This window comes from Elephas maximus, chromosome 8, assembly GCF_024166365.1.
Source record: "Elephas maximus indicus isolate mEleMax1 chromosome 8, mEleMax1 primary haplotype, whole genome shotgun sequence".
NCBI lineage: Eukaryota > Metazoa > Chordata > Mammalia > Proboscidea > Elephantidae > Elephas > Elephas maximus.
Genome location: NC_064826.1, coordinates 115,753,778 through 115,780,428, shown reverse-complemented (window position 1 = coordinate 115,780,428; position 26,651 = coordinate 115,753,778). Strand labels below are relative to the sequence as shown.

General features: G+C 38.7%; 1 protein-coding gene across 1 annotated transcript in view; it reads left to right on the top strand.

Annotated features, from left to right (window-relative positions):
• The window catches only part of ABCA13 (ATP binding cassette subfamily A member 13), a 570,776-nt gene that overhangs the window by 250,871 nt on the left and 293,254 nt on the right, over window positions 1-26,651 (top strand). The window contains 3 exon segments of the mRNA XM_049894281.1: window positions 9,356-9,685; window positions 11,579-11,648; window positions 13,199-13,330. Coding sequence (XP_049750238.1) covers window positions 9,356-9,685; window positions 11,579-11,648; window positions 13,199-13,330 — 532 coding nt within the window.

Below are 26,651 nucleotides of genomic sequence, written 5' to 3'. Positions count from 1 at the left end.
TATTGACATCTTAAAAATATTAAGTCTTCCAATCCATGAACATGGAACACCTTTCCATTTATTTAAGTCTTCTTTAATCTCTTTCAACAGTGTTTTATACTTTTCATTGTATAAGTCCTTCACGTCCCTGGTTAGATTTATTCTTTTTATTTTTTTCCCTTTTTTTTATTGTGCTTTAAGTGAAAGTTTACAGTTCAAGTCAGTTTCTCATACAAAAACTTGTACACACATTGCTACGTGACCCTAATTGCTCTCCCTATAGTGTGACAGCACACTCCTCCTCTCCACCCTGCGTTTCCCTTGTCCATTCTACCAGCTCCTGTCCCTCTCTGCCTTCTCATCTTGCCTCCGGACGGGAGCTGCCCACATAGTCTCAAGTGTCTACTTGCACTAAAGAGCAAACTCCTCACCAGTATCATTTTATGTCTTATAGTACAGTCTAATCTTTGTCTGAAAAGTTGGCTTCAGGAATGGTTTTAGTTTGGGGCTAACAGAGAGTCTGGGGCCCACGTCTCCTGGGTCCCTCCAGTCTTGGTCAGGCCTTTAAGTCTAACCTTTTAACTAGAATTTGAGCTCTGCATCCTACTTTTCTCCTGCTCCATCAGGGATCCTCTGTTGTGTTCCCTGTCAGGGCAGTCATTGGTGGTAGCCAGGTACCATCTAGTTCTTCTGGTCTCAGGCTGATGGAATCTCTAGTTTATGTGGTCCTTTCTGTCTCTTGGGGTCTTATTTTCCTTGTGTCTGTGGTGTTCTTCATTCTTCTTTACTCCCCTTGGGTTGAGACCAATTGATGCATCTTAGATGGCTACTTGCTAGCTTTTAAGACCCCAGTTGCCACTCACCAAAGTGAGATGCAGGACGTTTTCTTAATAGACTTCTCTATGCCAGCTGACCTAGATGTTTCCTAAAACCATGGTCCCCAAACCTCTGCTCCTGCTACGCTGTCCCTCAAAGCGTTTGGTAGTATTCAGGAAACTACTTAGCTTTTGGTTTAGTTCAGTTGTGCTGACTTCCCCTGTATTATGCGTTGACCTTCCCTTCACCTAAAATAATTCTTGTCTACTATCTAATTAGCTAATGCCCCTCTCCCTCCCTCCCCACTCTTGTAACCATCAAAGAATGTTTTCTTCTGTGTTTAAACCTTTTCTTAAGTTCTTATGATAGTGGTCTCATTCAATATTTGTCCTTTTGCAACTGACTTATTTAACTCAGCATAATGCCTTCCAGATTTCTCCATGTTATGAGATGTTTCATGGATTCACCATTGTTCTTTATCATTGCATAGTATTCCATTGTGCAAATATACCATAATTTGATTATGCATTCACCTGTTGATGGGCACATTGGTTGTTTCCATCTTTTTGCTGTTGTAAACAGTGCTGCAACGAACATGTGTGTCAATATATCTATTTGTGTGAGGGCTTTTATTTCTCTAGGATATATTCCAAGGAGTAGGACTGATGGATCATATGGTAGTTCTATTTCTAGCTTTCTAAGGAAGCACCAAATCAATTTCCAAAGTGATTGTACCATTTTACATTTCCACCAGCAGTGTATAAGTGTTCCAGTCTCTCCACAACCTCTCCAACATTTATTATTTTGTGTTTTTTGGCTTAATGCTAGCCTTGTTGGGGTGAGATGGTATCTCATTGTAGTTTTGATTTGCATTTCTCTAATGGCTAATGATCATGAGCATTTCCTCATGTATCTGTTAATCACCTGAATGTCTTCTTTTGTGAAGTGCCTGTTCATATCTTTGGCCCGTTTTTTCATTGGGTTGTCATTTTGTTATTGAGATTTTGCAGATTTTAGAAATTAGATGTTGATCGGATTTGTCATAGCCAATTTTTTTCTTTCCCAGTCTGTAGGTTCCTCTTTACTCTTTTGATGAGCATAAGTATTTCCTTTTTAGGACCTACCAGTTATCTAGTTTCTCTCCTGGTGTTTGTGCATTGTTAGTAATGTTTTGTATACTGTTTATGCCATGTATTAAGGCCCCTAATGTCTCTATTTTTTCTTCCATGATCCTTATCATTTTATAGTTTATATTTAGGTCTTTGATTCATTTTGGTTTAGTTTTTGTACATGGTGTGAGGTATGGGTCTTGTTTCATTTTTTTTGCAGATGGATATCCAGTTATGCCAGCACCATTTGTCAAAGAGACTCTCTTTTCCCCATTTAAATGACTTTGGGCCTTTGTCAAATATCAGGTGCTCATAAGTGGATGAATTTACATCTGGATTCTGTTCCATTGGTCTATGTATCTGTTGTTGTACCAGTACCAAGCTGTTTTGAATACCATGGAGGTATTAATAGGTTCTAAAATCAGGTAGTGTGAGGCCTCCCGCTTTGTTCTTCTTTTTCAGTAATGCTTTACTTATCTGGGGCCTCTTCCCTTTCCATATGAAATTGGCAGTTTTTTTCTCCATCTCATTAAAAAATACCATTGGAATTTGGATTAGGATTGCATTGTATCTATAGATCCCTTTAGGTAGAATAAACACCTTCACAACATTGAGTCTTCCTTTCCATGAGCAAGGTATGTTTTTCCACTTATGTAGGTCTCTTTTGGTTTCTTGAAGTAGTGTATTGTAGTTTCCTTTGTATAGGTCTTTTATGTCTCTGGTTAGATTTATTCCTAAATATTTTATCTTCTTGGGGGATATTGTAAATGGTATTGATTTGGTGATTTCCTCTTCGACATTCTCTTTGTTGGTGTAGAGGAATTCAACTCATTTTTGTATGTTTATCTTGTATCCTGATACTTTGCTGAAATCTTCTATTAGTTCTAATAGTTTTCTTTAGGGTTTTCTGTGTATAAGATCATATCATCTGCAAATAGAGATACATTTACTTCTTCCTCACCCATTTGGTTGTCCTTTGTTTCTTTTTCTAGCCTAATTACCCTGGCTGGGATCTCCAGCAAAATGTTAAATAAGAGTGATGATAAAGGGCATCCTTGTCTGGTTCCCATTCTCAAGGGGAATGCTTTCAGACTCTCTCCATTTAGGATGATGTTGGCTGTTAGCTTTGTATAAATGTCCTTTATTATGTTGAGGAATTTCTCTTCTATTCCTATTTTTCTGAGAGTTTTTATCATGAATGGGTGTTAGACTTTGTCAAAGGCCTTTTCTGCATCAATTGATAAGATCATGTGGTTCCTATCTTTTGTTTTTTTTATGTGTTGGATTACATTGATTGTTTTTCTAATGTCGAACCATCCCTACATACCTGGTAAGAATCCCACTTGGTCATGGTGAATAGTTTTTTTTGATATGTTGTTGAATTCTATTGGCTAGAATTTTGTTGAGGATTTTTGTGTCTAAGTTCATGAGGGATATTGGTCTTTAATTTTCTTTTTTTTTTTGTGGCGTCTTTACCTGGTTTTGGTATCAGGGTTGTGCTGGCTTCATAGAATGCGTTTGGGAGCATTCCATCCTTGTCTATGCTCTGAAATACTTTTATTAGTAGTGGTGTTAACTCTTCTCTTTAAGTTTGGTAGAATTCTCCAGTGAAGCCGTCAGGGCCAAGCCTTTTGTTGTTGTTGTTGGGAGTTTTTAAATTACCTTTTCAATCTCTTCTTTTATTATAGGTTTATTTAGTTGTTCTCCCTCCATGTTAGTTCAGGTAAGTAGTGAGTTTCTAGAAATCTGTCCATTTCCTCTACGTTTTCAAATTTGTTATTGTACAAGTTTTCATAGCATTTCTGTTATATTCTTTTAATTTCAGTTGGTTCTGTTGTGATATTTCCAATATCATTTCTTATTCCGATTATTTGCTTCCTCTCCAGTTTTTCTTTTGTCAGTTTGGCCAATTGTTTATCGATTTTGTTGATCTTTTCAAAGAATGAGCTTTTGGTCTTGTTAACTCTTTCAATTGTTTTTCTGCTTTTTACTTCATTTAATTCTGCTCTAATTTTTATTATTTGCTTTCTTCTGGTGCCCAAGGGCTCCTTTTGCTGCTCTCTGTCTATTTGTTTGGGTTGTAAGGATAATTCTTTGATTTTGGCCCTTTCTTCTTTTTGGGTGTGTGTTTTGTTGCTGTAAATTGACCTCTGAGCATTGCTTTTGCTGTGTCCCAAAGGTTCTAGTAGGATGTGTTTTCATTCTCATTGGAGTCTATGAATTTCTTTGTGAATTTCTTGTGTATCCCAGTATTTTTTTTAGCAAGGTGCTTTTCATTTTACATGTGTTTGATTTTTTTTTCTTGCTTTTTCTGTTATTGATTTCTACTTTTATGGCATTATGGTCAAAAAAGATGTTATGTAATATTTCAAAGTTTTGGATTCTCTTGAGGCTTACTTTATGGCCTAATATGTGGTCTATTCTGGAGAAAGTTCCACATGCGTTGGAAAAGAAAATATACTTGGATGCTGTTGGGTGGAGTGTTCTGTATATGTCTATGAGGTCAAGTTGGTTGATTGTGGCATTTAGATCTTCCATGTCTTTATTGAGCTTCTTTCTGGATTTTGTGTCCTTCACCAAAAGTAGTGTGTTGAAGTCTCCTAGTATTATTGTGGAGCTCTCTCTCTTTTCAATGCTGTAGGGTTTTTTTTTTTTTTTTTTTTTTAATGTATTTTGGGGCCCTGTTGTTGAGTGCATAAATATTTATTATGATTATATCATCCTGGTATATTGACACTTTAATCATTATACAGAGTCCTTCCCTATCATTTGTGGTGAATTTTACTTTAAAGCCTATTTTGCCAGAAATTAATATTACCCCTCCTGCTCTTTTTTGATTCTTGTTTGCTCAATATGTATTTTTTCTATCCTTTGAGTTTTAGTTTGTTTAGGCCTTTAAACCTCAGATGTGTCTCTTGTAGGCAGCATATAGATGGACCATGTTTTATAATCCATTCTGCCACTCTCTGTCTCTTTATTGGTGCATTTAGTTCATTTAAATTCAGTGTACTGGCTAAGTATGTGTTCAGTACTTTCATTTTAATGCCTTTTTTTGTGTGTTGTTCACAGTTTCTTTTTTCCACTTCATAGTTTGTGCTGAGTAGTTTTTCTTTATATAGTGTCTTTTCGTCTTTTTCATTGTTGTTGATTTTGTTTTTGCTGATTCTTATTTTTCTTCTTGTATTTTATTTTGATGTGTAGGATTGTTAGTCTCTGTTGTGGTTTCCTTAATATTTACCCCTATTTTTCTAAGTTAATACCAAACTTTTGTCTCTTTATATCACCTTGACTTCCTCTCCATATGAAAGATCTATGACCAAATTTTTTGATCTCTGTTTATTGATTTAATGTTGTCATCTTTTGTGTAATGTCATCACTGTTTCCCTATTTTGAGTGTTTTTTATCTTGATTTATTTGTGTGATTTCCCTGCCTGGGGTGATATCTAGTTGCTCTGTCCTGTGTTCTAGTCTTGGGCTGTTATCTGATGTTATTGATTTTCTAATCAGAGGACTCCTGTTAGTATTTCTTGTAGTTTTTGTTTTTGCACATTCCCTAAACTTCTGTTTATATGGAAATGTCCTAATTTTGCCTTCATATTTGAGAGACAGCTTTGCTGGATATATGATTCTTGGCTTGCAACTTTTTTCCTTCAAGGCTTTGTATATGTCATTCCATTGCCATCTTGCCTGCGTGGTTTCTTCTGAGTAGTCTGAACCTATGCTTATTGACTCCCCTTTTTAGGTAACTTCTAGTTTATCCCTAGGCACTCTTAAAATTCTCTCTTTATCTTTGGTTTTGGTGTTTGATTATAATATGTCTTGGTGACTTTCTTTTGGGATCTGTCTTGTGTGGGGTTCGGTGACCGTCTTGGATAGATATCTTTTGGATCTTTCACAATATCAGGGACATTTTCTATCAACAAATCTTCAACAATTCTGCCTTTTCTGTTATTCCCCCTGTTCTGGTACTCCAATTGCTTGTAGGTTATTTCTCTTGATACAGTCCCACATGATTCTTAGGGTTTCTTCATTTTTTAAAACTCTTTTATCTGATTTTTCCTCAAATGTGTTGGTTTCAAGTGGTCTATCTTCAATCTCAGTAATTCTGCCTTCAATTTCCTCAATTCTTCTCCTATGACTTTGTATTGAGTTGTGTAATTTTGAAATTTCATTGTTAATCTTCTGGAGTTCTGCATGCTATCTCTCTATGGATTCTTTTAACCTATTATATTTGTCATTATGCTCTTCTCTAATCTTCTTAAGTTCCTCTAATGCTTTGTCTGTGTCCTGCTTAACTTATTCTATGTTCTGCCTGATCTTCTTCCTGATCTCTTGAAGAGTTCTGTATATTAATCTTTTGTATTCTACCTCTGGTAACCTCAGGAAGTTATCTTCATCTGGAAGATTTCTTAACTCTTTGTTTTGGGAGCTTGCTGAGGCCATGATGGTCTGCCTCTATGTGATTTGATATTGACTCTTGACTCTGAGCCATCAATGTTATTGTATTTATTTATTTTATGTCTGCTTACTGTGTCCTAGCTTCTTTCTTTGTTTTGATATGCCCAGATAAACTCCTCAAGCAAGCTAGTTTGGTTATTAGTGCCTTTGAAGCTTTAGCATCTTGTCACCAGGTGGTTAGAACTGTTCGTAGGTATATGAGCCTGGGAGTCTGTCCACTTTCCTTATATGGAATCAGCTCAGGCATCCAGGTAGTTGGTCACCAAGTGTATGGTGCAGGCTCTCACCCATAGTCTTAGATGAGCAGTGGTGGTTGGTGTAGGCACAGGTATCTGGCTGAATTAAGGGGTCATGCCCTGAGAAAGGCAGGGGGCTAACAACTGCCTCTGAGAGTATGTGAGGAAAGTGTGTCCTTGTTCCCTAGAGCATGTAAGTGGGTGGGTTTTGCAGCTGGACTGTGGATACCCAGTGCTGTTGGTTGTAAGGACTAGGAGGCACCACTTATCTTTGGACTCCTTTTGTGGGTGGCTAGCTAGCACGGATGGAGCCACCAGTCCTCAGGCCCTTGATGTGGGTAGGTGAGGACCCTGCCTAATAGGCAGAGTGGTGTCAAATGTCACAAACCTGCCTCTTCACCACATACCTGAAACAGTTTAAGTTACCCTGTTGTACTGTGCTAATGAGGGCATAAGTTTGAAATAAGCCCATGCAGGTCTATGAAGGGGTGAAAGGCATTCAAAGTCTGTGGACCCCTTGTGCCTGAGCCTAGGCAAAGGAACTGTTTCTGCACTGAGTTCCTAGCTTAGGGGAGCTGGCAGATTATTTTTTCCCTGTTTGTTAATTTGCTCCTTCTCTAAGACTGGGAGAATGGCTCAGGTCTTACTTCCGGCCTAGGGAAAGCAGCTATCACTGAAGCTGACTCAGGACCAGGTGCAGAGCAGGGAGGAGTCAGGTAAATGGGAGAGAGTATTTTCCCAAAGGGGTGTTTTATCCTCCATGGGGTAGATTAGATGCAGATACAGATCTTTTGCCAATTGTGTATTGCTTTTTACTAAGTCTGGAGGTGTGAGTAGACTCTTTGTTTGGTATCTCCCAATATGGAAAACACATTTCAAATGCCACTGCCTGTCTTACTGTGCTAATGCCAGCAGATCCAGCCTGTGGGTGCCAGTTCCTGCCAGGTCAGGTCTGGCAACACTTCACTGCTTCTGAACCGTCTCTCCCTCCCCTGCAGCTCAGTCCGATTCCTCAACTTTGCCTTTGATGTTCAGGGCTCCTAGATTGTCATACATAATCCATTCACTTGTTTTTTTAGTCCTTTGTTATAAGCGGGACCTCGAAAAGCGTCTCACTACTCCACCTCTTGGCCCCACCTCTGAGATTTATTCTTAAGTATTTTATTCTCTTAGATGTTATTCACTGTAAATTGTGAAAAATCATTTTAAATTGAAATCTGAAGCCCTTCCAGAGTTGAACAGATACTTCCTACTGTGATGAAAGAAAGCTGAGTATGACAGGTACATGAGATTGCAAGATGAAAACCAATGTATCTTATTCAGTAATTTATACAAAACAGGAGGGCAGACTTTATGCCCTAATTCGTGATAAAAATTTTTTTATGTAAAGACTTGTAATTTTATGTCTTAATATTGTCAAAAATTGAAGATGCTGAAATTGTTTTAAAGAATGAAAGTTTGTCAGTTTCTGTTTAGAATAATGAAAATCTTTTGGAAATGGATAGTGGTGATGGTGGCACAACATGGTGAATGTAATTCATGTCACTGAATTGTACATTTAACAATAGTTAAAATGGCAATTTTTTTTGTTGTTGTTGTATGTATTTTGCTACAAAAAAATTAAAAAAAAGAATGAAAGTTCGTAAAGTGTTTGGCAAGGCCTGACTCACCATTTAGCCCTCCAGATGGTTGCTGCCCTGAGACAATGGGTGCATATTAGTTGCTTATTTAATACTTGCTAAAAAGAAATTTTTTAAAAAGAAATAAAGCCTGCGGTAAAGTAAAATGGACTTTCCATTCACATTTACAAGCACTGCATAGGAGTTGCCATACTGTTTTGTGCATTATTTACATTTTGTATCGCAATTTATTTATTTCTGCCTTTCAGGGATCCTCCTTTATCTAACGTAGCTCCAGAGCATAGGGAACGGGAGAATTGCTGGGCTCTCCTCCTGCAGCTGGCCAGCTTCAGTGTAGAGGGCATGCTTCAGAGTTAATTGTCTCATTTCCAAGTAATCAACCCCAACTCAAAGATATCACAATGTTATACATGAGCAAATAGAAGGTGCTTGGCACAGTGGTTAAGAGTTAGGCTGCTAACCAAAAGGTCAGCAGTTTGGATCCACCAGTCACTCCTTGGAAACTCCATGGGGTAGTTCTACTCTATCTTATAGGGTCACTATGAGTTGGAATTGACTTAACGGCAATGGGTTTTTTGGTGGATGGATTAATTTTTTTTTCTTTGAGCAAAATGCCTTCTAAAACCAATGCAATGATCTCCACTCCAACTGCAAATCTGAAAAGCTTAGGGACTGTTACTTTCCCTCTCCATTTCCTCCTTTTCTTTATTAAACGAAACAAAAACAAACAAAATGAAGACAAAAAGAAATCATGAAACCCAAATAAAGAAACAAACTGAGACTGTAGCCCACCCAGCCTGATATCCAAGGTCAGCTCCCCCACTTTTCAACCATTGCATAGCAGGTGAGATTGTTTTAAGTCTCCTAGTCTCTGGTGAATGGCCTGCTTTGTAAGGTGTTGGTGAAATTTCAATGCCATCTCTAGGAAGAAGTGCCTAGCACAGTGCCTTTCTCTGTGCCAGCCATCAGAGAACATGGATTTCCAAGCCAACAACAGTGTGGGAGTACAAATGCCGGTTACCTTTTCGGGGGTGGGTGTTCTGTTTCCCGTGAACTGGTCTGCTCTTTCTCGAGTCTTCACTGCTGAGTTGACTTTGGATTTCCCTTCTTTCGGCAGTACTTGAGGATGATGGGAGTGCATCCAACGACGCACTTTCTAGCCTGGTTCCTGGAGAACATGGCTATGCTGACCCTCAGCAGTGCTGCCCTGGCCATTATTTTGAAAACAAGCAGCATCTTCACATACAGCAACGCCTTGATTATCTTTCTCTTTCTCCTGGATTTTGGAGTGTCAGTCGTCATGCTGAGTTATTTCCTGAGTGCATTTTTCAGTCAAGCGAACACAGCTGCTCTTTGCACCAGCCTGGTGTATATGATCAGTTTTCTGCCCTATATAGTCCTGCTGGTCTTGCATAACCAACTAAGTTTTGTCATTCAGACATTGCTGGTAAGTGAATTGTTTTTTAAAGATACAAAATGAAGACAAAGCTGGCACCCACCCAACAAAATAAAACCTCCATCCTCGAGTTTGAGTTTACGGTTCATCATTTTCAGATCTACATAGGCTTCCAGATATCTGCTATTCTTCATTCTACCCACAGCTGCAAACCTTGCAGTTACAGTACACTGAAATTGCGGTGGTTTTGCTGGATGGCAGCCCGTTAAGAATTGTCATTGTTCTTGTAACACAGGGTCTTTCCTCTCGACTCTTTGGGAAATCAGCAACTTCCTAAAGGAGGCATATGACTTTAGTTTCTCTTTGTTTCAAGGATGGAAAGAAATACATTTTTAAAGCTATTTTACAAGTAAAAAACAAGCATTTTTCTTGAAGCATCATGAATTAGAGCATATTAAGTGGGAAGATCTCTCCGTTAGCAATGTCAGAGTCGCCCAACCATTTAAAAAGTATTTCTCGAGAAAGTAGTAGAATACTTTCAGGTTTTTACTATAAAGTACATGGAGGACAGAAACTTATCTTCTCCATTCTTTTATGACTCTTGCTTGGCAAACACAGTGCCTGACATGTAGTAGGAATGCAATTAATGTGGAAAGGAAGAAAGAATTACTATTAAAATGTTCTATTTCACAGAACTTGTGTCATAACTGTAAACATCTACATTTGCTCCGGGTTTTACTTCTCCAGCAAGTCAGGCTAATTCTTTAGATGGCATGTGTTGGGAGGTGTGACTGGAGACAGTATGAAAGAATTTGAGGAGCTATCAAGGAGACTCAGGGCTGAAGGGCTGTTAGAGGGTATATAAAGGCCTTTACAATTCATTAAGTCCAGTCCACTGCTCATAATAACCCTAGTATAACTATCACTGATGGGGAGTAGAGGCCTTCTCTGTACATTTAGGGCCTTAGAGTAAATTACTTCTGTAAAGATGAAATTATTTTTCTCCAACTTCAATAAACTTGTCAATCCTCCCTGATTTCTACTATCCCATGTGCATACAACATGTATTTGTATGTACAATGAAAAAAGTGGTTATGTTTAATGAACATTTTGTCCATTGATATGTGTTCATTAGTTTTGATTAGCATATGTCACACCTGTAATATTTCCTCACCAATAATTTTGTGTTAATGTTGATTAGATATTTTTAGAATAATAAAACAAACTCACCTGGGACCTTTTAGTGCCTGTCTCCACACATACATGTAGAAAAGGAGTCGTTGACATTCCTGACCTAAATTGCAACTGTTATTTTATTTGTTTTCTGTTCAATTTTTATACTTAAGTGCTCTTTGCATTCAAAGTTTGATTTCCATTTTTATATATTCAAATGTTTTCTAGATGATAAAAAACATAACTCTGGTACATTATATGTTTAAAATAAAAGACAGTTTTTCATTGGGCTTTTTTCCTGACATAGGACTCTCGATTAAAAATAAAATAATATTTTCCTTCAATCTACTTTCTTTCTAGTGTACAGCAGTGTATATACCCATTCCATCAGCTTGCCTGCAGTGTGCTCTAGGGCATTCACTTAATAATAAAAAATAATAAATTGCTCTGTTCCATTTTCCACTGTTTTTGTGTTACACATTTCTGTACACAGTGTGTTAGATTTATGACACTTCAAGCATTGTAGTAAAAAGAAATAATTCCTTTTAATATTAAGAACGAGCTTGTTATCATGCTTTTTGGAATAGGCTGACATTCTGTGAAGGCTTTCAAGTTCAGATATTTAAATCACAGCCTGAAGCCATGGCTTGGCATTGTTAGATTTGGAACTTGTCATGGCTTCTCTATTTGAATTTAGTATTGTGGATTTTCTGTGGTCCCAAACAAACACTAATGGGCTGTTTTTGTCTTTTCTCCATCAATTACCAACAGTGCTTCCTCTCAACAACCGCCTTTGGGCAAGGAGTATTTTTCATTACATTCTTAGAAGCGCAAGAGGCAGGTAAGAGGACAGGTTTTTAAAAAGTGACTTTCAGTGATACAGGTTTTGGGTATTTATGGTTATTCTGGTACAAGTGATACAGGAAAAAGCCTTCATTACAATTGTGGAACATTTGAATGGCAGTCCTAGTACTTGGTTTAGCTGATGTAAACACTCTCCCACAATCTAGTTCTCCCAGTTTAAGAACAATCAAGAATAATTATGGCATCTCAGTGCTTCAGCAACTATCCATATCAACTACCCACCTAATATCTGGTTATTCTTACAACAGCCCTGACATATGGTCCATTTAGTGACCTGAATTCTTCCAAGAGTGGTGTGCTCCTGTATGTCCCATCTGTTAGTGTCACTGAATTAGATCTCCCACCCAGTTTTCCTAGTTCAGTTCCCTCTTTCACATGACAGCCACCCATGTATTTGTCAACTTTCTTCTTTACTCCCAATTTTTCTGGATCTTGCCTGAAGGGCAGAATCCAAAAATAGATATAACCAACATAGACTAGGGCACAGTTATCCCTTCACTTTTCTATAGTGGATGCAGCCTAAAATAATTTCTTAAAATTTGATGGCAGCATTTTTCACTTATATTAAAGAGCTTAACAGTTGAAACCCTAAGCCAGAACATATATTTTTTAGATTTTTAAATGCCTTGTGTGTGTGTTCTCTAAGTGCTTACATTTGAAATATATGCCCTAAGGAAAACTCAACTCCAGCAATTGTTACATTAGCCAGTTAATTTGGTGCTAGCCTAGCCTTGGGGTTCTCATGTTTTTCATTAAAACATGTCGAAATGTTCATTAATAGATGAGTAATCCTAAATGATTTCTTCTGAATTTCTTGAAATGATATTCTTAAACTAAAACTGAATCATGAGGCTATAGAAGAAAAATGGTCACTGTTAGAACATTTAAATTTTTTGGTTACATTTCTAAAAAGTACATAATAATTAAAACTTTTTAATTTTTTGAATTGAGTTCTAGTCTGATACCATAGGAAATTTGAGGAAGGGGAAAATTTTTCTTTAAAAAATTATATTTTAATGCAGTTGTAAATATCAAACACATTGTAAGAAAATAGTGATTCTTTCCTACCCCAGATCTTATACACTCTGTTCATCTCCTGTTTATCTGTTTCTCTCTCTCTCTTTCTCTCTATTCTAAAAGCAATAATAGTAATATGATTTGGTGCTTGGATTCTCAAGGAACTCTTCTTTTTTTATTAACACATGCTTATTTCCCTAAGTATAGATTTTTTTTTCCTAGTCGAGAAAATAAAACTAGCTATAAGTAAAACAACCTTTTAAAACATTTCAAATGTTAGATATTAAAATGTTGTTAATGGTCACTCCACATGGTATTAAAATAAATGCAGGATTAAGACAGGTAACATTTCATTTGAAAAATTGTGACCAATGTTACTGACTTTTTTGTTTGTTTGGTTTTGCTGTGTTCTGCTTTACTTGAGCTTCCAGAATGAATGGACTCATCTTACCAAGACCTACACTAAGAGAGGATGCTTAGTTCTAACTCTGACCTTTTCCTTACTGCCAGGGATCCAGTGGAATAATATGTACCAGTCTCCGGAACAAGGGAACATGACATTTGGCTGGATTTGCTGGATGATTCTGTTTGATTCAAGCCTTTATTTTTTATGTGGATGGTACTTTAGCAACTTGATTCCTGGTAAGAATTTGTACTTTATAAGATAATAAAATAAAGTTAAAAAACATGTTAAAGCATTATATATGAACATTTCAAAAACAAACAAACAAAAACCAAAACTGAACCCGTTGCCATTGAGTCAATTCTGACTCATAGTGACTCTATAGGATAGAGAACTGCCCCACAGGTTCCCAAGGAGCGGCTGGTGGATTCAAACTGCTGACATTTGGTTAGCAGCCAAATGCTTAACCACAGTGCCACCAGGGCTTTGTGTGAAGATTAATTTATTTATGAAAAGAAATATTGGAGAGGGAACCCATGGAATATATTTCAAAAGGAAATATGAAGTTTGGAGGAAAAGATGGTGAAATGGTGAAGGATATGTGAGGGTGAGCCAGTTTAAAAACCACCAAGACCAAAAAAAAAAAACAAGTAGCGTCCAAAAATAAGGCTTCTGCCAACTACGTAGAAAAGATGCTGGTTCTCAAGCACATGCATTTAAGGAGGGCGGGAGATGAAGGAGTCAGGGTGGGAGTCTTAGGTGCCTATTGTGCCATTATTAGCCTCTTGAAAATGCAGAGGTTGGGCCAGAGTTTCATAGTACCATGGGGCCATAGGTTTCAGAGTTAGGGTTTGACCACGAGATGGCAGTGTCGAACAACAAGCTATTTATTGGGGCAGATGCATGGACAAGGAGCTGCTTGGTGGTGGCAGTGGGAGGAAGTCCCTCAGAGCAGGAGACCTTCCCTAAGGTGTGTGGCACAGGGGCCACCAGAAGGGGAACTGATCAAGGGCACTCCCAGGGTAGAGGGTTTTAGGAGAGGGGGCTTACATGTGCCTAACAATGTCCCTCAGCAGCAAGATGGGATCTCTGGGTCAGAGAGCTCTGAAGAGCAGCAACAGCTTTAGGTCCTTATTAACCACAGGGTTTATTTCACCTATGGCTAGCAGATGTTGGACGCAGCTTCACAAAGTATATAAAGCAGGCAGGCTCTAAATGGCTAAAAATCTGTTTCTTTGGGCTATTTTTGGAAACTACTGGATATGTAAAAATTTGAGTTTGGCTCTGGTGGGCTTTTTGGGCTAAGGGGCCCCAGCTTGGTATGAAGAAATACACAACCTGGGGCCAATACACAGACGCCATCTATGGCTTATTTATATAACACGTGGGCAGAGAGCTGCACTGAGCATAAGGGATATGACCAAGCTCTTAGCCAGGTCAGCAGGCGGCAGAACCTGCAGGGGCACTGTGTGGGGTGGCTGGGGGTCAGGTGCCACCTCTGACAGAGTTGTCAGTGGTGTCTCTTGTATGGAATTTTTAAACACTCGGTATGTTTCTTCCTTGGTGTGGCAGGCTCAGGGGATGATTATAGCAAGCATAAGGAAGGCCAGCAATGGTAACGGCTTTTCCTGAAGTGTTAGTAGGGAAGGAGGCTATCCAAAAAGAATAGAAATAGCACTTTAAATTTTTTAAATTTTGTTTTATTCTTTAGAAATACCATTTTGATGGTATTATACTTTTCTTATTGAAATTAGCTGTGACTCTGGCTCTGTACTTTTCAAAACTACTGAATAAGTGACTTGGCATCTAATCTATAAAATTAAGAATTAACCAAAAAAAGAGATTCTAATCATATACAAATCAAAGACAGAGAAATACAAAAAAATTATTCTGCTTGTAAAACACATTCCAGACTTGTAGAAACCAGGCCTCACTTAAGGACGTGTAAAAAAAATAATATGGCTCACTGAAAAGATAACTTTGTATCGAGTAGGGAAATATAGCTCTCCAAAGGTACAGGAAGAACATAAAGTTGACATGAGATTTATTTTGGAAAAGTTTAGATTGCATTATCTTGTTATTTTGATAAAATTTAAGAAAAGGTAGATTTTATAAGACAAAAAAAAAAAGACAAAGGATTAAAAAAAAAATGAGTTGATGAGGCCAAGATGAAAAGGAAACTGGATCAGAAGAAGTCGGATATTAAAAAAGACACTAGATAAACACAGGAAAGGAATATTATAAAATAAGTGTGTGACATCAGTTTTAAAATGCATGAGGAAATTTTAATAAGTGAGAGAAATTCTTCAGAAAATCAGTGCAGTGCTCTGCGGGATAGGCAAGGTAAGTCATCAAAGATAACAGTGAAGGAATGAAAGGTGGATCAACAGAGGTGGGCCACACAGACCATTGCTCTTCCTGAGGAGGAGACCAGCTTCAAGTGGAGCAAAAGGCAAAATGGATGAATCATGTACCAAGAAGAAGGAAGACCTGGATTTGCAGTGGTAGGGTTCACGGAGTCACTTACAAAGTTAATAAAAACGAACCTCTATAACAAAGTGTAATCATTAAGCACAAGGCTGCTAACCAAATGATTGATGGTTCAAACTCAACCCTCTGCTCCACAGAAGAAAAGCCTGGCAATCTGCACCTGTAAAGATCACAGCCTAGAAACCCTATAGGGCAGTTCTACTTTGTCACACGGGGGTGCTATGAGTCAAAAATCGACTTGACAGCACCTCACAACATAGCAACAACATCTAGATATATGCTGGTGAATGTCTTGGACTGCAAGGACAAAGAAAAGACTCCTCCAACTATCCAGATCAACAAGAACAGGTTCCCCTCGGCAAATTCGAGTCAAGATTAAGATCAAATTTGGCCAGGAACCCAGAATCACCTGAATTTTCCTCAGCCATCAGGACTTGTCTTCCTCATGAGGATTCCTGGAGCAGTACTTTCAGATATTACAGTGTGTTAAAGGCACCCTGGGTAGTCAGCTGGGCTTTCCTCCTAAATGCCATTGAGACCAGCATTTATGTGTGGCCAAGTTCTTTTGTCCAGGCTGGAGGGATAAGAGAGACGAGTCAAAGGGGAATCTTCTTCAGGTCACAGAGGAGCTGGCTGCGATACTCTGGGTCTTTCCAGTGAGTGAGCCCCTGGCCTGCCTCACTTATCCAGGTAGAAGCAAGCTTCAAGAAAAAGAAAAAGGGGCAGATGAGAGATAGCGAGAGAGAGAAAGAGAGGTGAAAGAGAGAGGGAGAGAGAGAGGGAGGGAGAAGAGAAAACAGTCCTGGCTGTAACTGCAGGTTTGTGAAGTGTGACAGTGAAATCTGAACGAAACAGGCAGTAGCCTTAGCTGGCAGGAGAATGAGGAAAGTGTTTTTTTTTTGTCTGTTTATTATAATTATTTATTATTTAAAGCTTGGTGACATACTACATGCTTGTGTGGTGCTGAGAATGATCCAGTAGCAAAGGAAGCACTGATACTGTCGGAGCAAGGGGGGATTGCTGAAAGATATCCTTCAGGAGGAGGAATAACAGGTATAGATATCAAAAACAGGTGACGAAATCATTATTCCTTGCTTATATGAGAAAATAAACTTAAAAAAGGATACAGATAATGACATGATTGATCATAAACATAAACACACAAAAAATGGCATTCCTATGTGTTAGTCATAAATAGTAAACAGGGAAAACGTTTCAGTCTTAACAGTAATGAAAATAAAATACCCTAGTATATACTTAAAAGAGCATGTATATCAGATATATTTCAAATAAAAAGAAAAGTATTTTGACAAACATAAAATAGATTTGAAAAATTGGTGAGGAGTGCCATATTCCTGAATGGGAATATTTATTATTTTAAGGATGTCGATTTAATAATTTATTCTTAATTTATATGTACTTAATTTATACATATGTTGATCTAACATTTTGTGTGTAAAGGCTATATAATCTTAAAGTATATATAATTTGATAAGTAATGTTATGTAAATGTAATTGTTACTGTTATTGTTAGCTGCCATTGAGTTGGCCCCAATTCATGGCAACCCCTTGCACAAAGGGATCAGACCATTATGACCTGTAAGGATTTCACTGGCTAATTTTCAGAAGTAGATCACCAGACCTTTCTTCCTAGTCCATCTTAGCCTGGAAGCTTCTCTGAAACCTGTTCATCATTGTCTTAGGCTGAGTTCTCTAGAGAAGCAAAACCAGTAAAGCATATAAATATTATATACACATATGTAGAGAGATTTATTTCAAAGAAGTGGCTCGCAGGGTTTTTAGAGGCTGTAGCTTCCCAAGTCTATGGGGGAAAAAAAGGCTTCTCCTGACTCATGTAGCTGCAGGGGCTGGCGAGCCCCAGATCAACAGGCTGGAGGGAGAGCAGGGCTGCTGCTTACAGGCTGTGAAGATTGAGGAATCTCAAGATTGGCAGGCAAGGCCACAGGCGAGCTGCCAGCTCAAGTCCCAAGAACTGGAGGTCAGAGGAACAGGAGACAGGTGCAGGATCTGGAACAAGCAAAAGCCCCGGCAAGGCGAGCAGGAAAAGCCAGGAGGAGGAGGGCGGAGAGATACAGGCTGAGTGGGGTGGTGAGCTACCACAGGCCCTGCCCCCGCCGGTACCACAGCAGATCCCAACATGGGGATGATCGCCATCCAATCTCAACAGGGAAGAGATTGCAACATTATACTACTGCCAAAACACTGAGAATCATGGCCCAGCCAAGTTGACACCCAGTCTTAACCATCACAACCATCATAGCAACATGCAAACCTCCACTGACAGATGAATGGTGGCTGTGCTTGAGGTACATTGAGAATTGAACCTGAGTCGCCCACATGAAAAGTGAGAGTTCTATCACTGAATCACCGCTGCCCCCTGTAATGTAATGAAACTTACATGAATTATTTAAATTAAAAATAGTAAAAAAATGAAAAGGATTTTGTTCTTACTGACAAAATGTTTTTAAAAAGATAGTTAGAAATACAGGTTAATGATAATGGCTTAAAATTTTTGAAAATAATGAGGGAGGTGGCTGATACTTTCATAAAATATCGTTAACATAACAAAGAAAACCCATTCCCAAATGGAATTATAACCACAGTTATAGGGATTAGGATTTATAATGCATAATTTTGAGAGACACAATTTAATCCATAACAGAGATAGAGAAGGCCTTTTTAAACATAACACCAGATACACTGGTTATGAAAATTAATAGTTTCCTTTATAAGAATCTAAATCAATATTTCAAAATACCTAAATAAAGAAAATTATAGGACAATTTATAACCTTACAAAAACTATTTTACTTTATGAAAAAAGTTAAAATTCTCAAATAAAATAAAAAAGACACATTGCAACAGAAATATTAGCAAATAGCTTGAATAAACCATTCATGAAAAAAGAAAACTGTATGTTGAGTAAAATACTAAAAAAAGTTTAATGTCACACCTAAGTGTAGAATTGTAAATACATGCAAGACAACTTTTTCCTTCTCTAGCAAATATGATACAAATAATAAAAGCTAGAGTAGGAATGTGTAGGGGAAAATGAAACAACTGATGATAATGTTAATTGATAAACATCACAGGCTGCCACATGTGCAGTATGTATAAAAAATCTTTACATGTTATTCCCTTTGACTCAAAAATTTAAAGAAACTACCAGGGAAATGCAAAATGTATATGCACACAGATGTTTCCTTTACATTATTTATGAAAGCAAAAATCTGGAGCAAGCCTACATTTTCACAAATAGAGGATGGATTAGGTCAATGCTAGAAGCACTCACTCTTCTATGCCAAGATGTTTGCAACAGAGCTACTTGAACAACCAACTGGAAGAGGTCCATAATCATGCCCATTCCAAAGAAGGGTGATCCAATGGAATGTGGAAATAATCAAACAATATCATTAATATCATAGACAAGGAAAATTTTGCTGAAGGTAATTCAAAAATGGTTGCTGCGGTACATTGATAGGGAACTGCCAGAAATCCAAGCCAGATTCAGAAGAGGACAGGAAACGAGGGATGTTATTGTTGATGTCAGATGGATCTTGGCTGAAAGCAGAGAATACCGGAAAGATGTTTACCTGTGTTTTATTGACTATGCAAATACATTCGACTGTGTGGATCATAATAATTTATGGATAACATTAGGAAGAATGAGAATTTCAAAACAACTGTGCTCATGCAGAAACTATATATAGACTGAGAAGCAGTCATTCGAACAAAACAAGGGGATAGTGTGTGGCTTAAAATCAGAAAAGGTGTGAGCCAGAGTTGTATTCTTTCCCCATACTTATTCAATGTGTGTGATGAGCAAATAATCCAAGAAGTTGGAGTATATGAAGAATGAGGTGTCAGGATTGGAGGAAGACTCATGAACAACCCGTGGTATGCCGAAGACAATATTGCTGGCTGAAAGTGAAGAGGATTTGGAGCACTTATTGATGAAGATCAAAGACTATAGCTTTCAGTATGGATTACACCTCATCATGAAGAAAACAAAATTCCTCATAACTGAACCAACAAGCAACATCATGATAAATTGAGAAAATATCGAAGTTGTCAAGGATTTCATTTTACTTGGATCCATAATCAGCACCCATGGAAGTAGAGTCAAGAAATAAATAACTTATTGTATTGGGCAAATCTGCTGCAAAAGACCTCTTCAGTGTTAAAAAGCAAAGATGTCACTGTGAGGACTAAGTAAGGTATGCCTGATCCAAGCCATGGTATTTTCAATCACCTTATATGCATGCAGAAGTTGGATGTTGAATAAGGAAGAGCAAAGAAGAACTGATGTATTTGAATTATGGTGCTGGCAAAGAATATTGAAAATACCATGGACCATCAGAAGAAAAAAACAAATCTGTCTTAGAAGTACAGCCATAATGCTCCTTCAAAGTGAGAATTGTGAGACTCCATCCAACTTACTTGCTTTGGACATGTTAACAGGAGGGACAAGTGCCTGGAGAAGGACATAATACTTGGTAAAGTAGAGGGTCAGTGAAAAAGAAGAAGACCCTCAATGAGTTAGATCGACTCACTGGCTACAACAATGGGCTTAAACATAGCAAGGATTGTGAGGATGGCACAGGACTGGGCAGTGTTTTGTTGTGTTGTATGTACATGGGGTTGCTATGAATCAAAATCAACTCGACAGCACCTAACAACAACAACATTGAGTTCTATTTTAACCAGAAAACCCACTATGGAGTGAATTCCAACTCATAGCAACCCTAGAATATAACTGCCCCATAGGGTTTCCAAGGCTGTAACCTTTAAGGAAGCAGGCTGCCATATCTTTCTCCCGTAGAATGGCTGGTGGGTTTAAACTGCAGACCTTCCAGTTAGCAGGCGAGTGCTTAATCACTGTGCTATCAGGCCTCCTGAGTTTTGTTTTAGAGAAGTGGATATGGTTGTGAGATAACATAGATCATCTGCTGCTATGGGTCGAAAGCAGGCTACGAAACAAGGCATAAATTATAGGAACATCTAATTAAAAAAAATTTTAAAACATACACAATTTGGTACACATGCCAAATTGTTGAAGTTTATTTAAAACATATGTGACTTGTTTTCTGTGCATTTCTCTATAAATTGACCATATGCTTTATTTAAAAAATTTTTTTACCTTGAATCAATGCAACGTATTTTAATAAAAGGAAAGGTAAGAAAAATATTTGCGGGCCATCCAACTACGTAAACCCAAACCCACTGTTGTTGAGTGGATTCTGACTCATAGCAACCCTATTGGACAGAGTAGAACTGCCCCCACAGGCTTTCCAAGGGACGCCTGGTAGATTGAACTGTTGACCTTTTGGTTAGGAGTCAAAGCTCTTAACCACTATGCCACCAGGATTTCCTCCAACTACATAGCAGAGAGAAATGTTTGGGGAACAAACTAATGTGATGTTGGCTGAAATAGTTTAATTCAGTAGTTTCAGTGAAGACTAACCCTTTCTCCCCACTCTTCCTTAAGAAAGATGTGTGAGATTTGGGACATGGTCTTCCTGGAAGAAACTCAACGAATGGCAGTGGCATCACTAGGGGGCTGCGGTGGGGGAGGGGGGGTTGTGGTGCAGATTGCACTCCCTGACACTGTTAGAGGGGTGACACCAAATGACTCCAGGGTCTGTGGCAGTGATGGTGGCATCTGGGACAGCACTGCAAGGGGAGGGCCCTCTAAGGCAGTGGTGTCACTAGAGTTGGTATCACCCATCAGCCAGTGCAGTAACTTGTCGTCCTCCCTCCTCCTCACCTACCAGTCACTAGGGTTGGTGTTACCCAATGCAATAACTTGTCGCTACCCCCCTCTCCAGTCACGCTGCGGGCAGCTGGACTGCAGAACCCTCCATTGGCCAGAGAGGAGGGTCTCTACCTTGGCCAATGGGAGAGGGGAGGAGCTACTAGGAGCTGGGGGGGTGGGTGGTGGGACTGTGTGGTACAGCCCTCGGCTCTGTGGGGGGTGGTGGGGGAGAGGGGCTGGGAGGGGTTTTCCACCAGCCATCCAGCCCACCCTGGGCTGGGGGTGTGGTGACACACCATGGTTTACCACACTGGGTGACATCAACCCTAGTGACGTTGCTGAGGAACAGGAGCCTAAGTAAAATGCAGATATGTTTTTAAGTGGGTAGGAGGCAGTTTCTTTAAAAAATAACGGTGTGCCCTGCAGGTGAAATAGATTGTAGGTGAGCGAAAGAGGTTTATGAGGTCCTCTGGAGTTCTAAAGTCTGAAGACGACTCCTCTGATTCCTGTCTACCCTGATCCCAGTCTTTCCCTATCAGCCTTCAGCTCTAGGCTGGACAGTGAACTTGAGTGTCTGCACCTTCTGATAACCGCTCTGGGTTCTCTCCTCCTTCCTTGATCTATGCCTATCTGTTGGGCTGCCACTTTCCTTGGCTCTGTTTCTCGTTTCTGATGATGAGTTTGCTGCCTGGGCTTGTAGATAGATGTGGCTCCTTTGGTTTGGGTCCCCAGGTCCCCTTAGGACAAAGTTTTTGCTTATTTCCTCATTCTTTCTGCCTCTGGGCACTAGGGATTAATAACCTGGCCAAATGTCCTGCCAAGCTTTCCAAAACATTACCTGAGGAAAGGGAAGATTTGACAAACAGTGCTATGGAGTGGAGAGGTATAAATGTTCATAGACTTTCCAGAGAATGTTCTAGAGTGGGCTCTGAGTGTTGCTGAAGAGCTTGGAACGAGCTCATTCACAGGGACAAACCAGAGAAATACTTTCACCAGAAGAGGCTTTTTTCAAGGGCACTGGAAGACTGAGTCCTTGAGGCAGGGTCTGGTATGCAGACCTGCCCACTTTCTAGATGGTATTTGAAGGAAAGGAGAAAGAACTGGGTGTGAGCTCATGGAGAAAGCAACTGACTCAGAAAGGCTGAGTGATGGCAGGGATGCCCTTCCTGAGGAGAAAATTTTAACTCATTCCTTACTGTGTGAGTCAGAAGAGTATCAGCCAAGCTGGTGACTTTTCGGAGAGCATTTTATTTCTTTCTGAAAGGTAATTGAAGTCAACTTGGGGCTCAGATAAAAAAAGAAGTGCCTTCTTTCTTAGGGAACCAAAAGACCTACATGCCACATTTGGTAACCTTTGGAAAGACCTGGGCCATCTGGGCCACATTGTATCTTTTGAAGTAGTCATGTTTGGAGCTTGTCTACATTCAGTTGAGGAAACCACGCCTCCTGTTCCTACTTTCGTTAATTTCCTGTACTTAAACTTCTTAACATTCCTTTTTCTGTACCTTCCCCTTTGTTAGGTGAAATGTTAAAAAATCAGCTTATTATCTCCCATGCACCCATGCTATTTATCTTGCTATATTTCTCCTAGTTAACTTATACTGATTAACTTCTATCTGGTAAACTAAATGTGAGTTTTTAGCTAATTTAAAATCAACTTTTACCCTACTACATCCAACCAGGAACAAAGATCTGTGATTTTACTTCCTGAATATCTCTTAAAGCCAATGGATGTGCTTTTGCTTCAAGGAAAGTCTCTTTTCATGAGGTCTTACAAAGTATTCCATAACCCCTAATGAGGTTACAAAACTTTGCCCTGTCTAGATTCCAGCTGGTTTGGATTCTAAACCTTTGGATACATGGAAGTAAAAACAGGAGGACCTGGAAGCAGTCTTCGAGCTATACGCACCTATGTTTAATACCTAAACATTTTCTCATTAAAGTGGTGAGGTTTTATATTTCACTTTGTATTTGTACCACCAATTCTAGCTACTGGCTACTTAGGAAGGAAGCCCAGAATCTAGGCCAGAATAAGGTATTAAATCTCTGTGCTCTTCATCATAATTTTAAAATTATTTAAAAATTTAAAATAATTTAAAAATAAAAATTATAGAACTGGTGAAAGATGACATTGCATATTTTCCCTATATTTTAATGAAATTGATGAGTCTTCCATTTCAATAGTTAAAAGAAAAATTGGAGTTAGCATTATACATGTCCTTAAAGAAAACAAAATATTTACCTCCAACTTGACAAAGTCTTCCCGTAACAAAATATAAAATTGCTAGAAAACATTGATGGGCTTTCAGATCTATAATTGGGATCGCCATCTCCAGGACCTCTCAGAGCCAGTGCCTTCTTTTTAGAAACAAGTATGTCATAACATTCTGTTTGCTCTCTTGAAGCGAAATTCATAGGTAATAAAACCTACCTATGACCAAAAAAAAAAAAAAAAAATTTTTTTTTTTTTATGACCCAGTGCCGTCGAGTCGATTACGACTCATAGCAACTCTATAGGCATGATTAAAAAAAATAATTTAATGTATTTCTGTGATATGAAAGAGAAATAAAAAGAAAGTAGTTTTAAATAAAATACTGCATGAATGCTCAATGCCCAAGTTTGGTTTCATTGGAATGCAAAGTGATGTACTCAGACGCTTGTGCTTACCTGTAAGGAGTGAGTGTGGATTTAAGAAAAGGAAAATGATCAGAAGCCATCTGGTACTAGAAGTAAAGGAAATGTCAGAGTCAAGACAGATGTAAAACGCTTTTACATGAGAGTAAAAGCTAATGTTAAGGTCAGTGAGAACAGGTAGACTAATTTGTATATGATGCAAAGATGGAAATTATCTTAGTTAAATAGGAAAAATATGCAAGTAAAAATTAGACACTAATGAAGTGGACAAAAGAATGGTATTTTTGTAAATGCACTGGGTCTTATTGAAAAGGCTACTACCACATAGTGAACATTGGTGGATTAATGATAGAATTCTTGCCTTCCACGCCGGAGGCCCAGGTTTAATGCCCAGCCAGTGAACCTCATGCACAGCCACCACCCCTCAGTTAGTGGGGGGTTATGTGATGCTATCATGTTGAACAGGTTTTGGTAGAACTTACAGAATAGGAAGAAAGGCTTGGCAATATACTTCTGAAAATCAGCCAAAGAAAACCCTAGGGATCACAACAGTCTGATCTGCAGTTAATCATGGGAACGGCACAGGACTGGGCAGCATGTTGTTCCATTGTGGATGGGATGGCCATGAGTCGGGGACCAACTGCCAAATAATTCCTTATGTTATCACATGTGGAAACCCTGGTGGTGTAGTGGTTAAGTGCTACGGCTGCTAACCAAAGGGTTGGCAGTTCAAATCCACCAGGTGCTCCTTGGAAACTCTATGGGGCAGTTCTACTCTGTCTTATAGGGTTGCTATGAGTCGGAATCGACTTGACGGCACTGGGTTTGGTTTTGGTTTTTGGTTATGATATGGGTAGTTAGTGATGAAGTATAACAGAACATATGTCTCCTGTCTTGTAATTCCATCCCATGTCCAAGCATACGTTCAGTCTCTAGTTTCTTAAAGACTTTGGAGATCATATTTAGTAGGTGACAGGAAATAAAGGATGGATTGGACAAAGAAGCACTGACATCAGAGGGTTTGTAGATGAACCTAGGGGTAAATACCTGGGAAACAGCATCAGAATAGCTCTGGAAAATAACAAGGAACCTCCATATTAATCATTTCAATGTGTAATTTTTATAAAATAGATTCCTTACTCTTGTTCTATAAAATAAAAAAAAAATACATAGAATTACAATGATATTGACAGTAAAATTGACGGAATATCAACTGAGATGTTTCAACAAATGGATGAAGCACTGGAAGTGCTCACTCATCTATACCAAGAAATTTGGAAGACAGCTACCTGGCCAGCTGACTGGAAGAGATCCATATTTATGCCTAGTCCCAAGAACGTGATCCAGCGGAATGTGGAAATTATCGAACATCATCATTAATATCACACACAAGTACAATTTTTCTGAAGATTATTCAAAAGCAGCTGCAGTAGTATATCAACAGCGAGCTGTGGGAAATTCAAGCTGGATTCGGAAGAGGACACGGAATCAGGGATATCATTGCTGATACCAGATGGATCCTGGCTAAAACCAAATACCAGAAAGATGTTTACCTGTGTTTTATTGACTATGCTAAGGCATTTGACTGTGTGAATCAACAAATTATGAATAACATTGAGAAGAATGGGAATTCCAGAAAACTTAATTGTGCTCATGAGGAACCTATACATAGATGAGAAAACTAAATCTCATGTACTTTGGACATGTTTTCAGGAGGGATTAGTTCCTGGAGAAGGACAACATAATTGGTAAAGTAGAGGGCCAGTGAAAAAGTGGATGACCATCGACGAGATGGATTGACACAGTGGCTGCAACGGTGGGCTCAAGCATAACAAACATTGTAAGGATGGCGCAGAGCTGGGCACTGTTTTATTCTGTTGTTGTGCATAGGGTCACTATGAATCGGAACCAACTCGACAGCACCTAACAACAACAATAATAATTTGAAATAATTTTAAAACTACCTTTATTAATAAAATTTATGCATCTCTGCTAATTTAAAAAGTATTGGTTTGTTAAAAGAAGTCTGCAGTCTCTTCTGTTGCGTATTTGCATGTAACGGGCCACGTGAAAACTGATAGAGCCATGCTGTATTGGAAACTCAAAAACAGTGAGTGGTTTTCTGAAATGGTGAATGCATTCTACATCAAATAGTAATCTTCCACTGATTTGCACGGTAGTTGTGTTTCTGGAAAATTCAGTGTGTAACAAAACTGCACAAACACTTCTGGTTTATATGTCCCAGGCTCAAATAACTATTCATGTTTTTTTTTTTTTTTTTTGCTTGCTTGAATGCGGATAAGTCCTGCAGATTGCAAGTCAAGAACAATTATTTTGCCCAGTTCTGGACTGTTCTGCCTTGTAAAGGACATCTATCATCCTGGGTACCTGCCACTAAAGGCCATTTGTACTGTCCCCGTTCATTGTGCCAACCAAGTGTGCCTTCCCACCTGTCCAAAATGTCTCTAGAAGAGTCTCACCAAATCGTGTGTCACTGTTCTAAAGTCCTCTGTGGTTAGAAGAATGTCCCCAGGTGAAGGATGGGTGAAAACTTTGTCTCTGTCTCTTTCTAACACATCCACACCATGCACACACACATACACTCTCACACACTCACAAAACAGAGCTAACTATCATTGTCCCCAAAACATCTTGGTAAT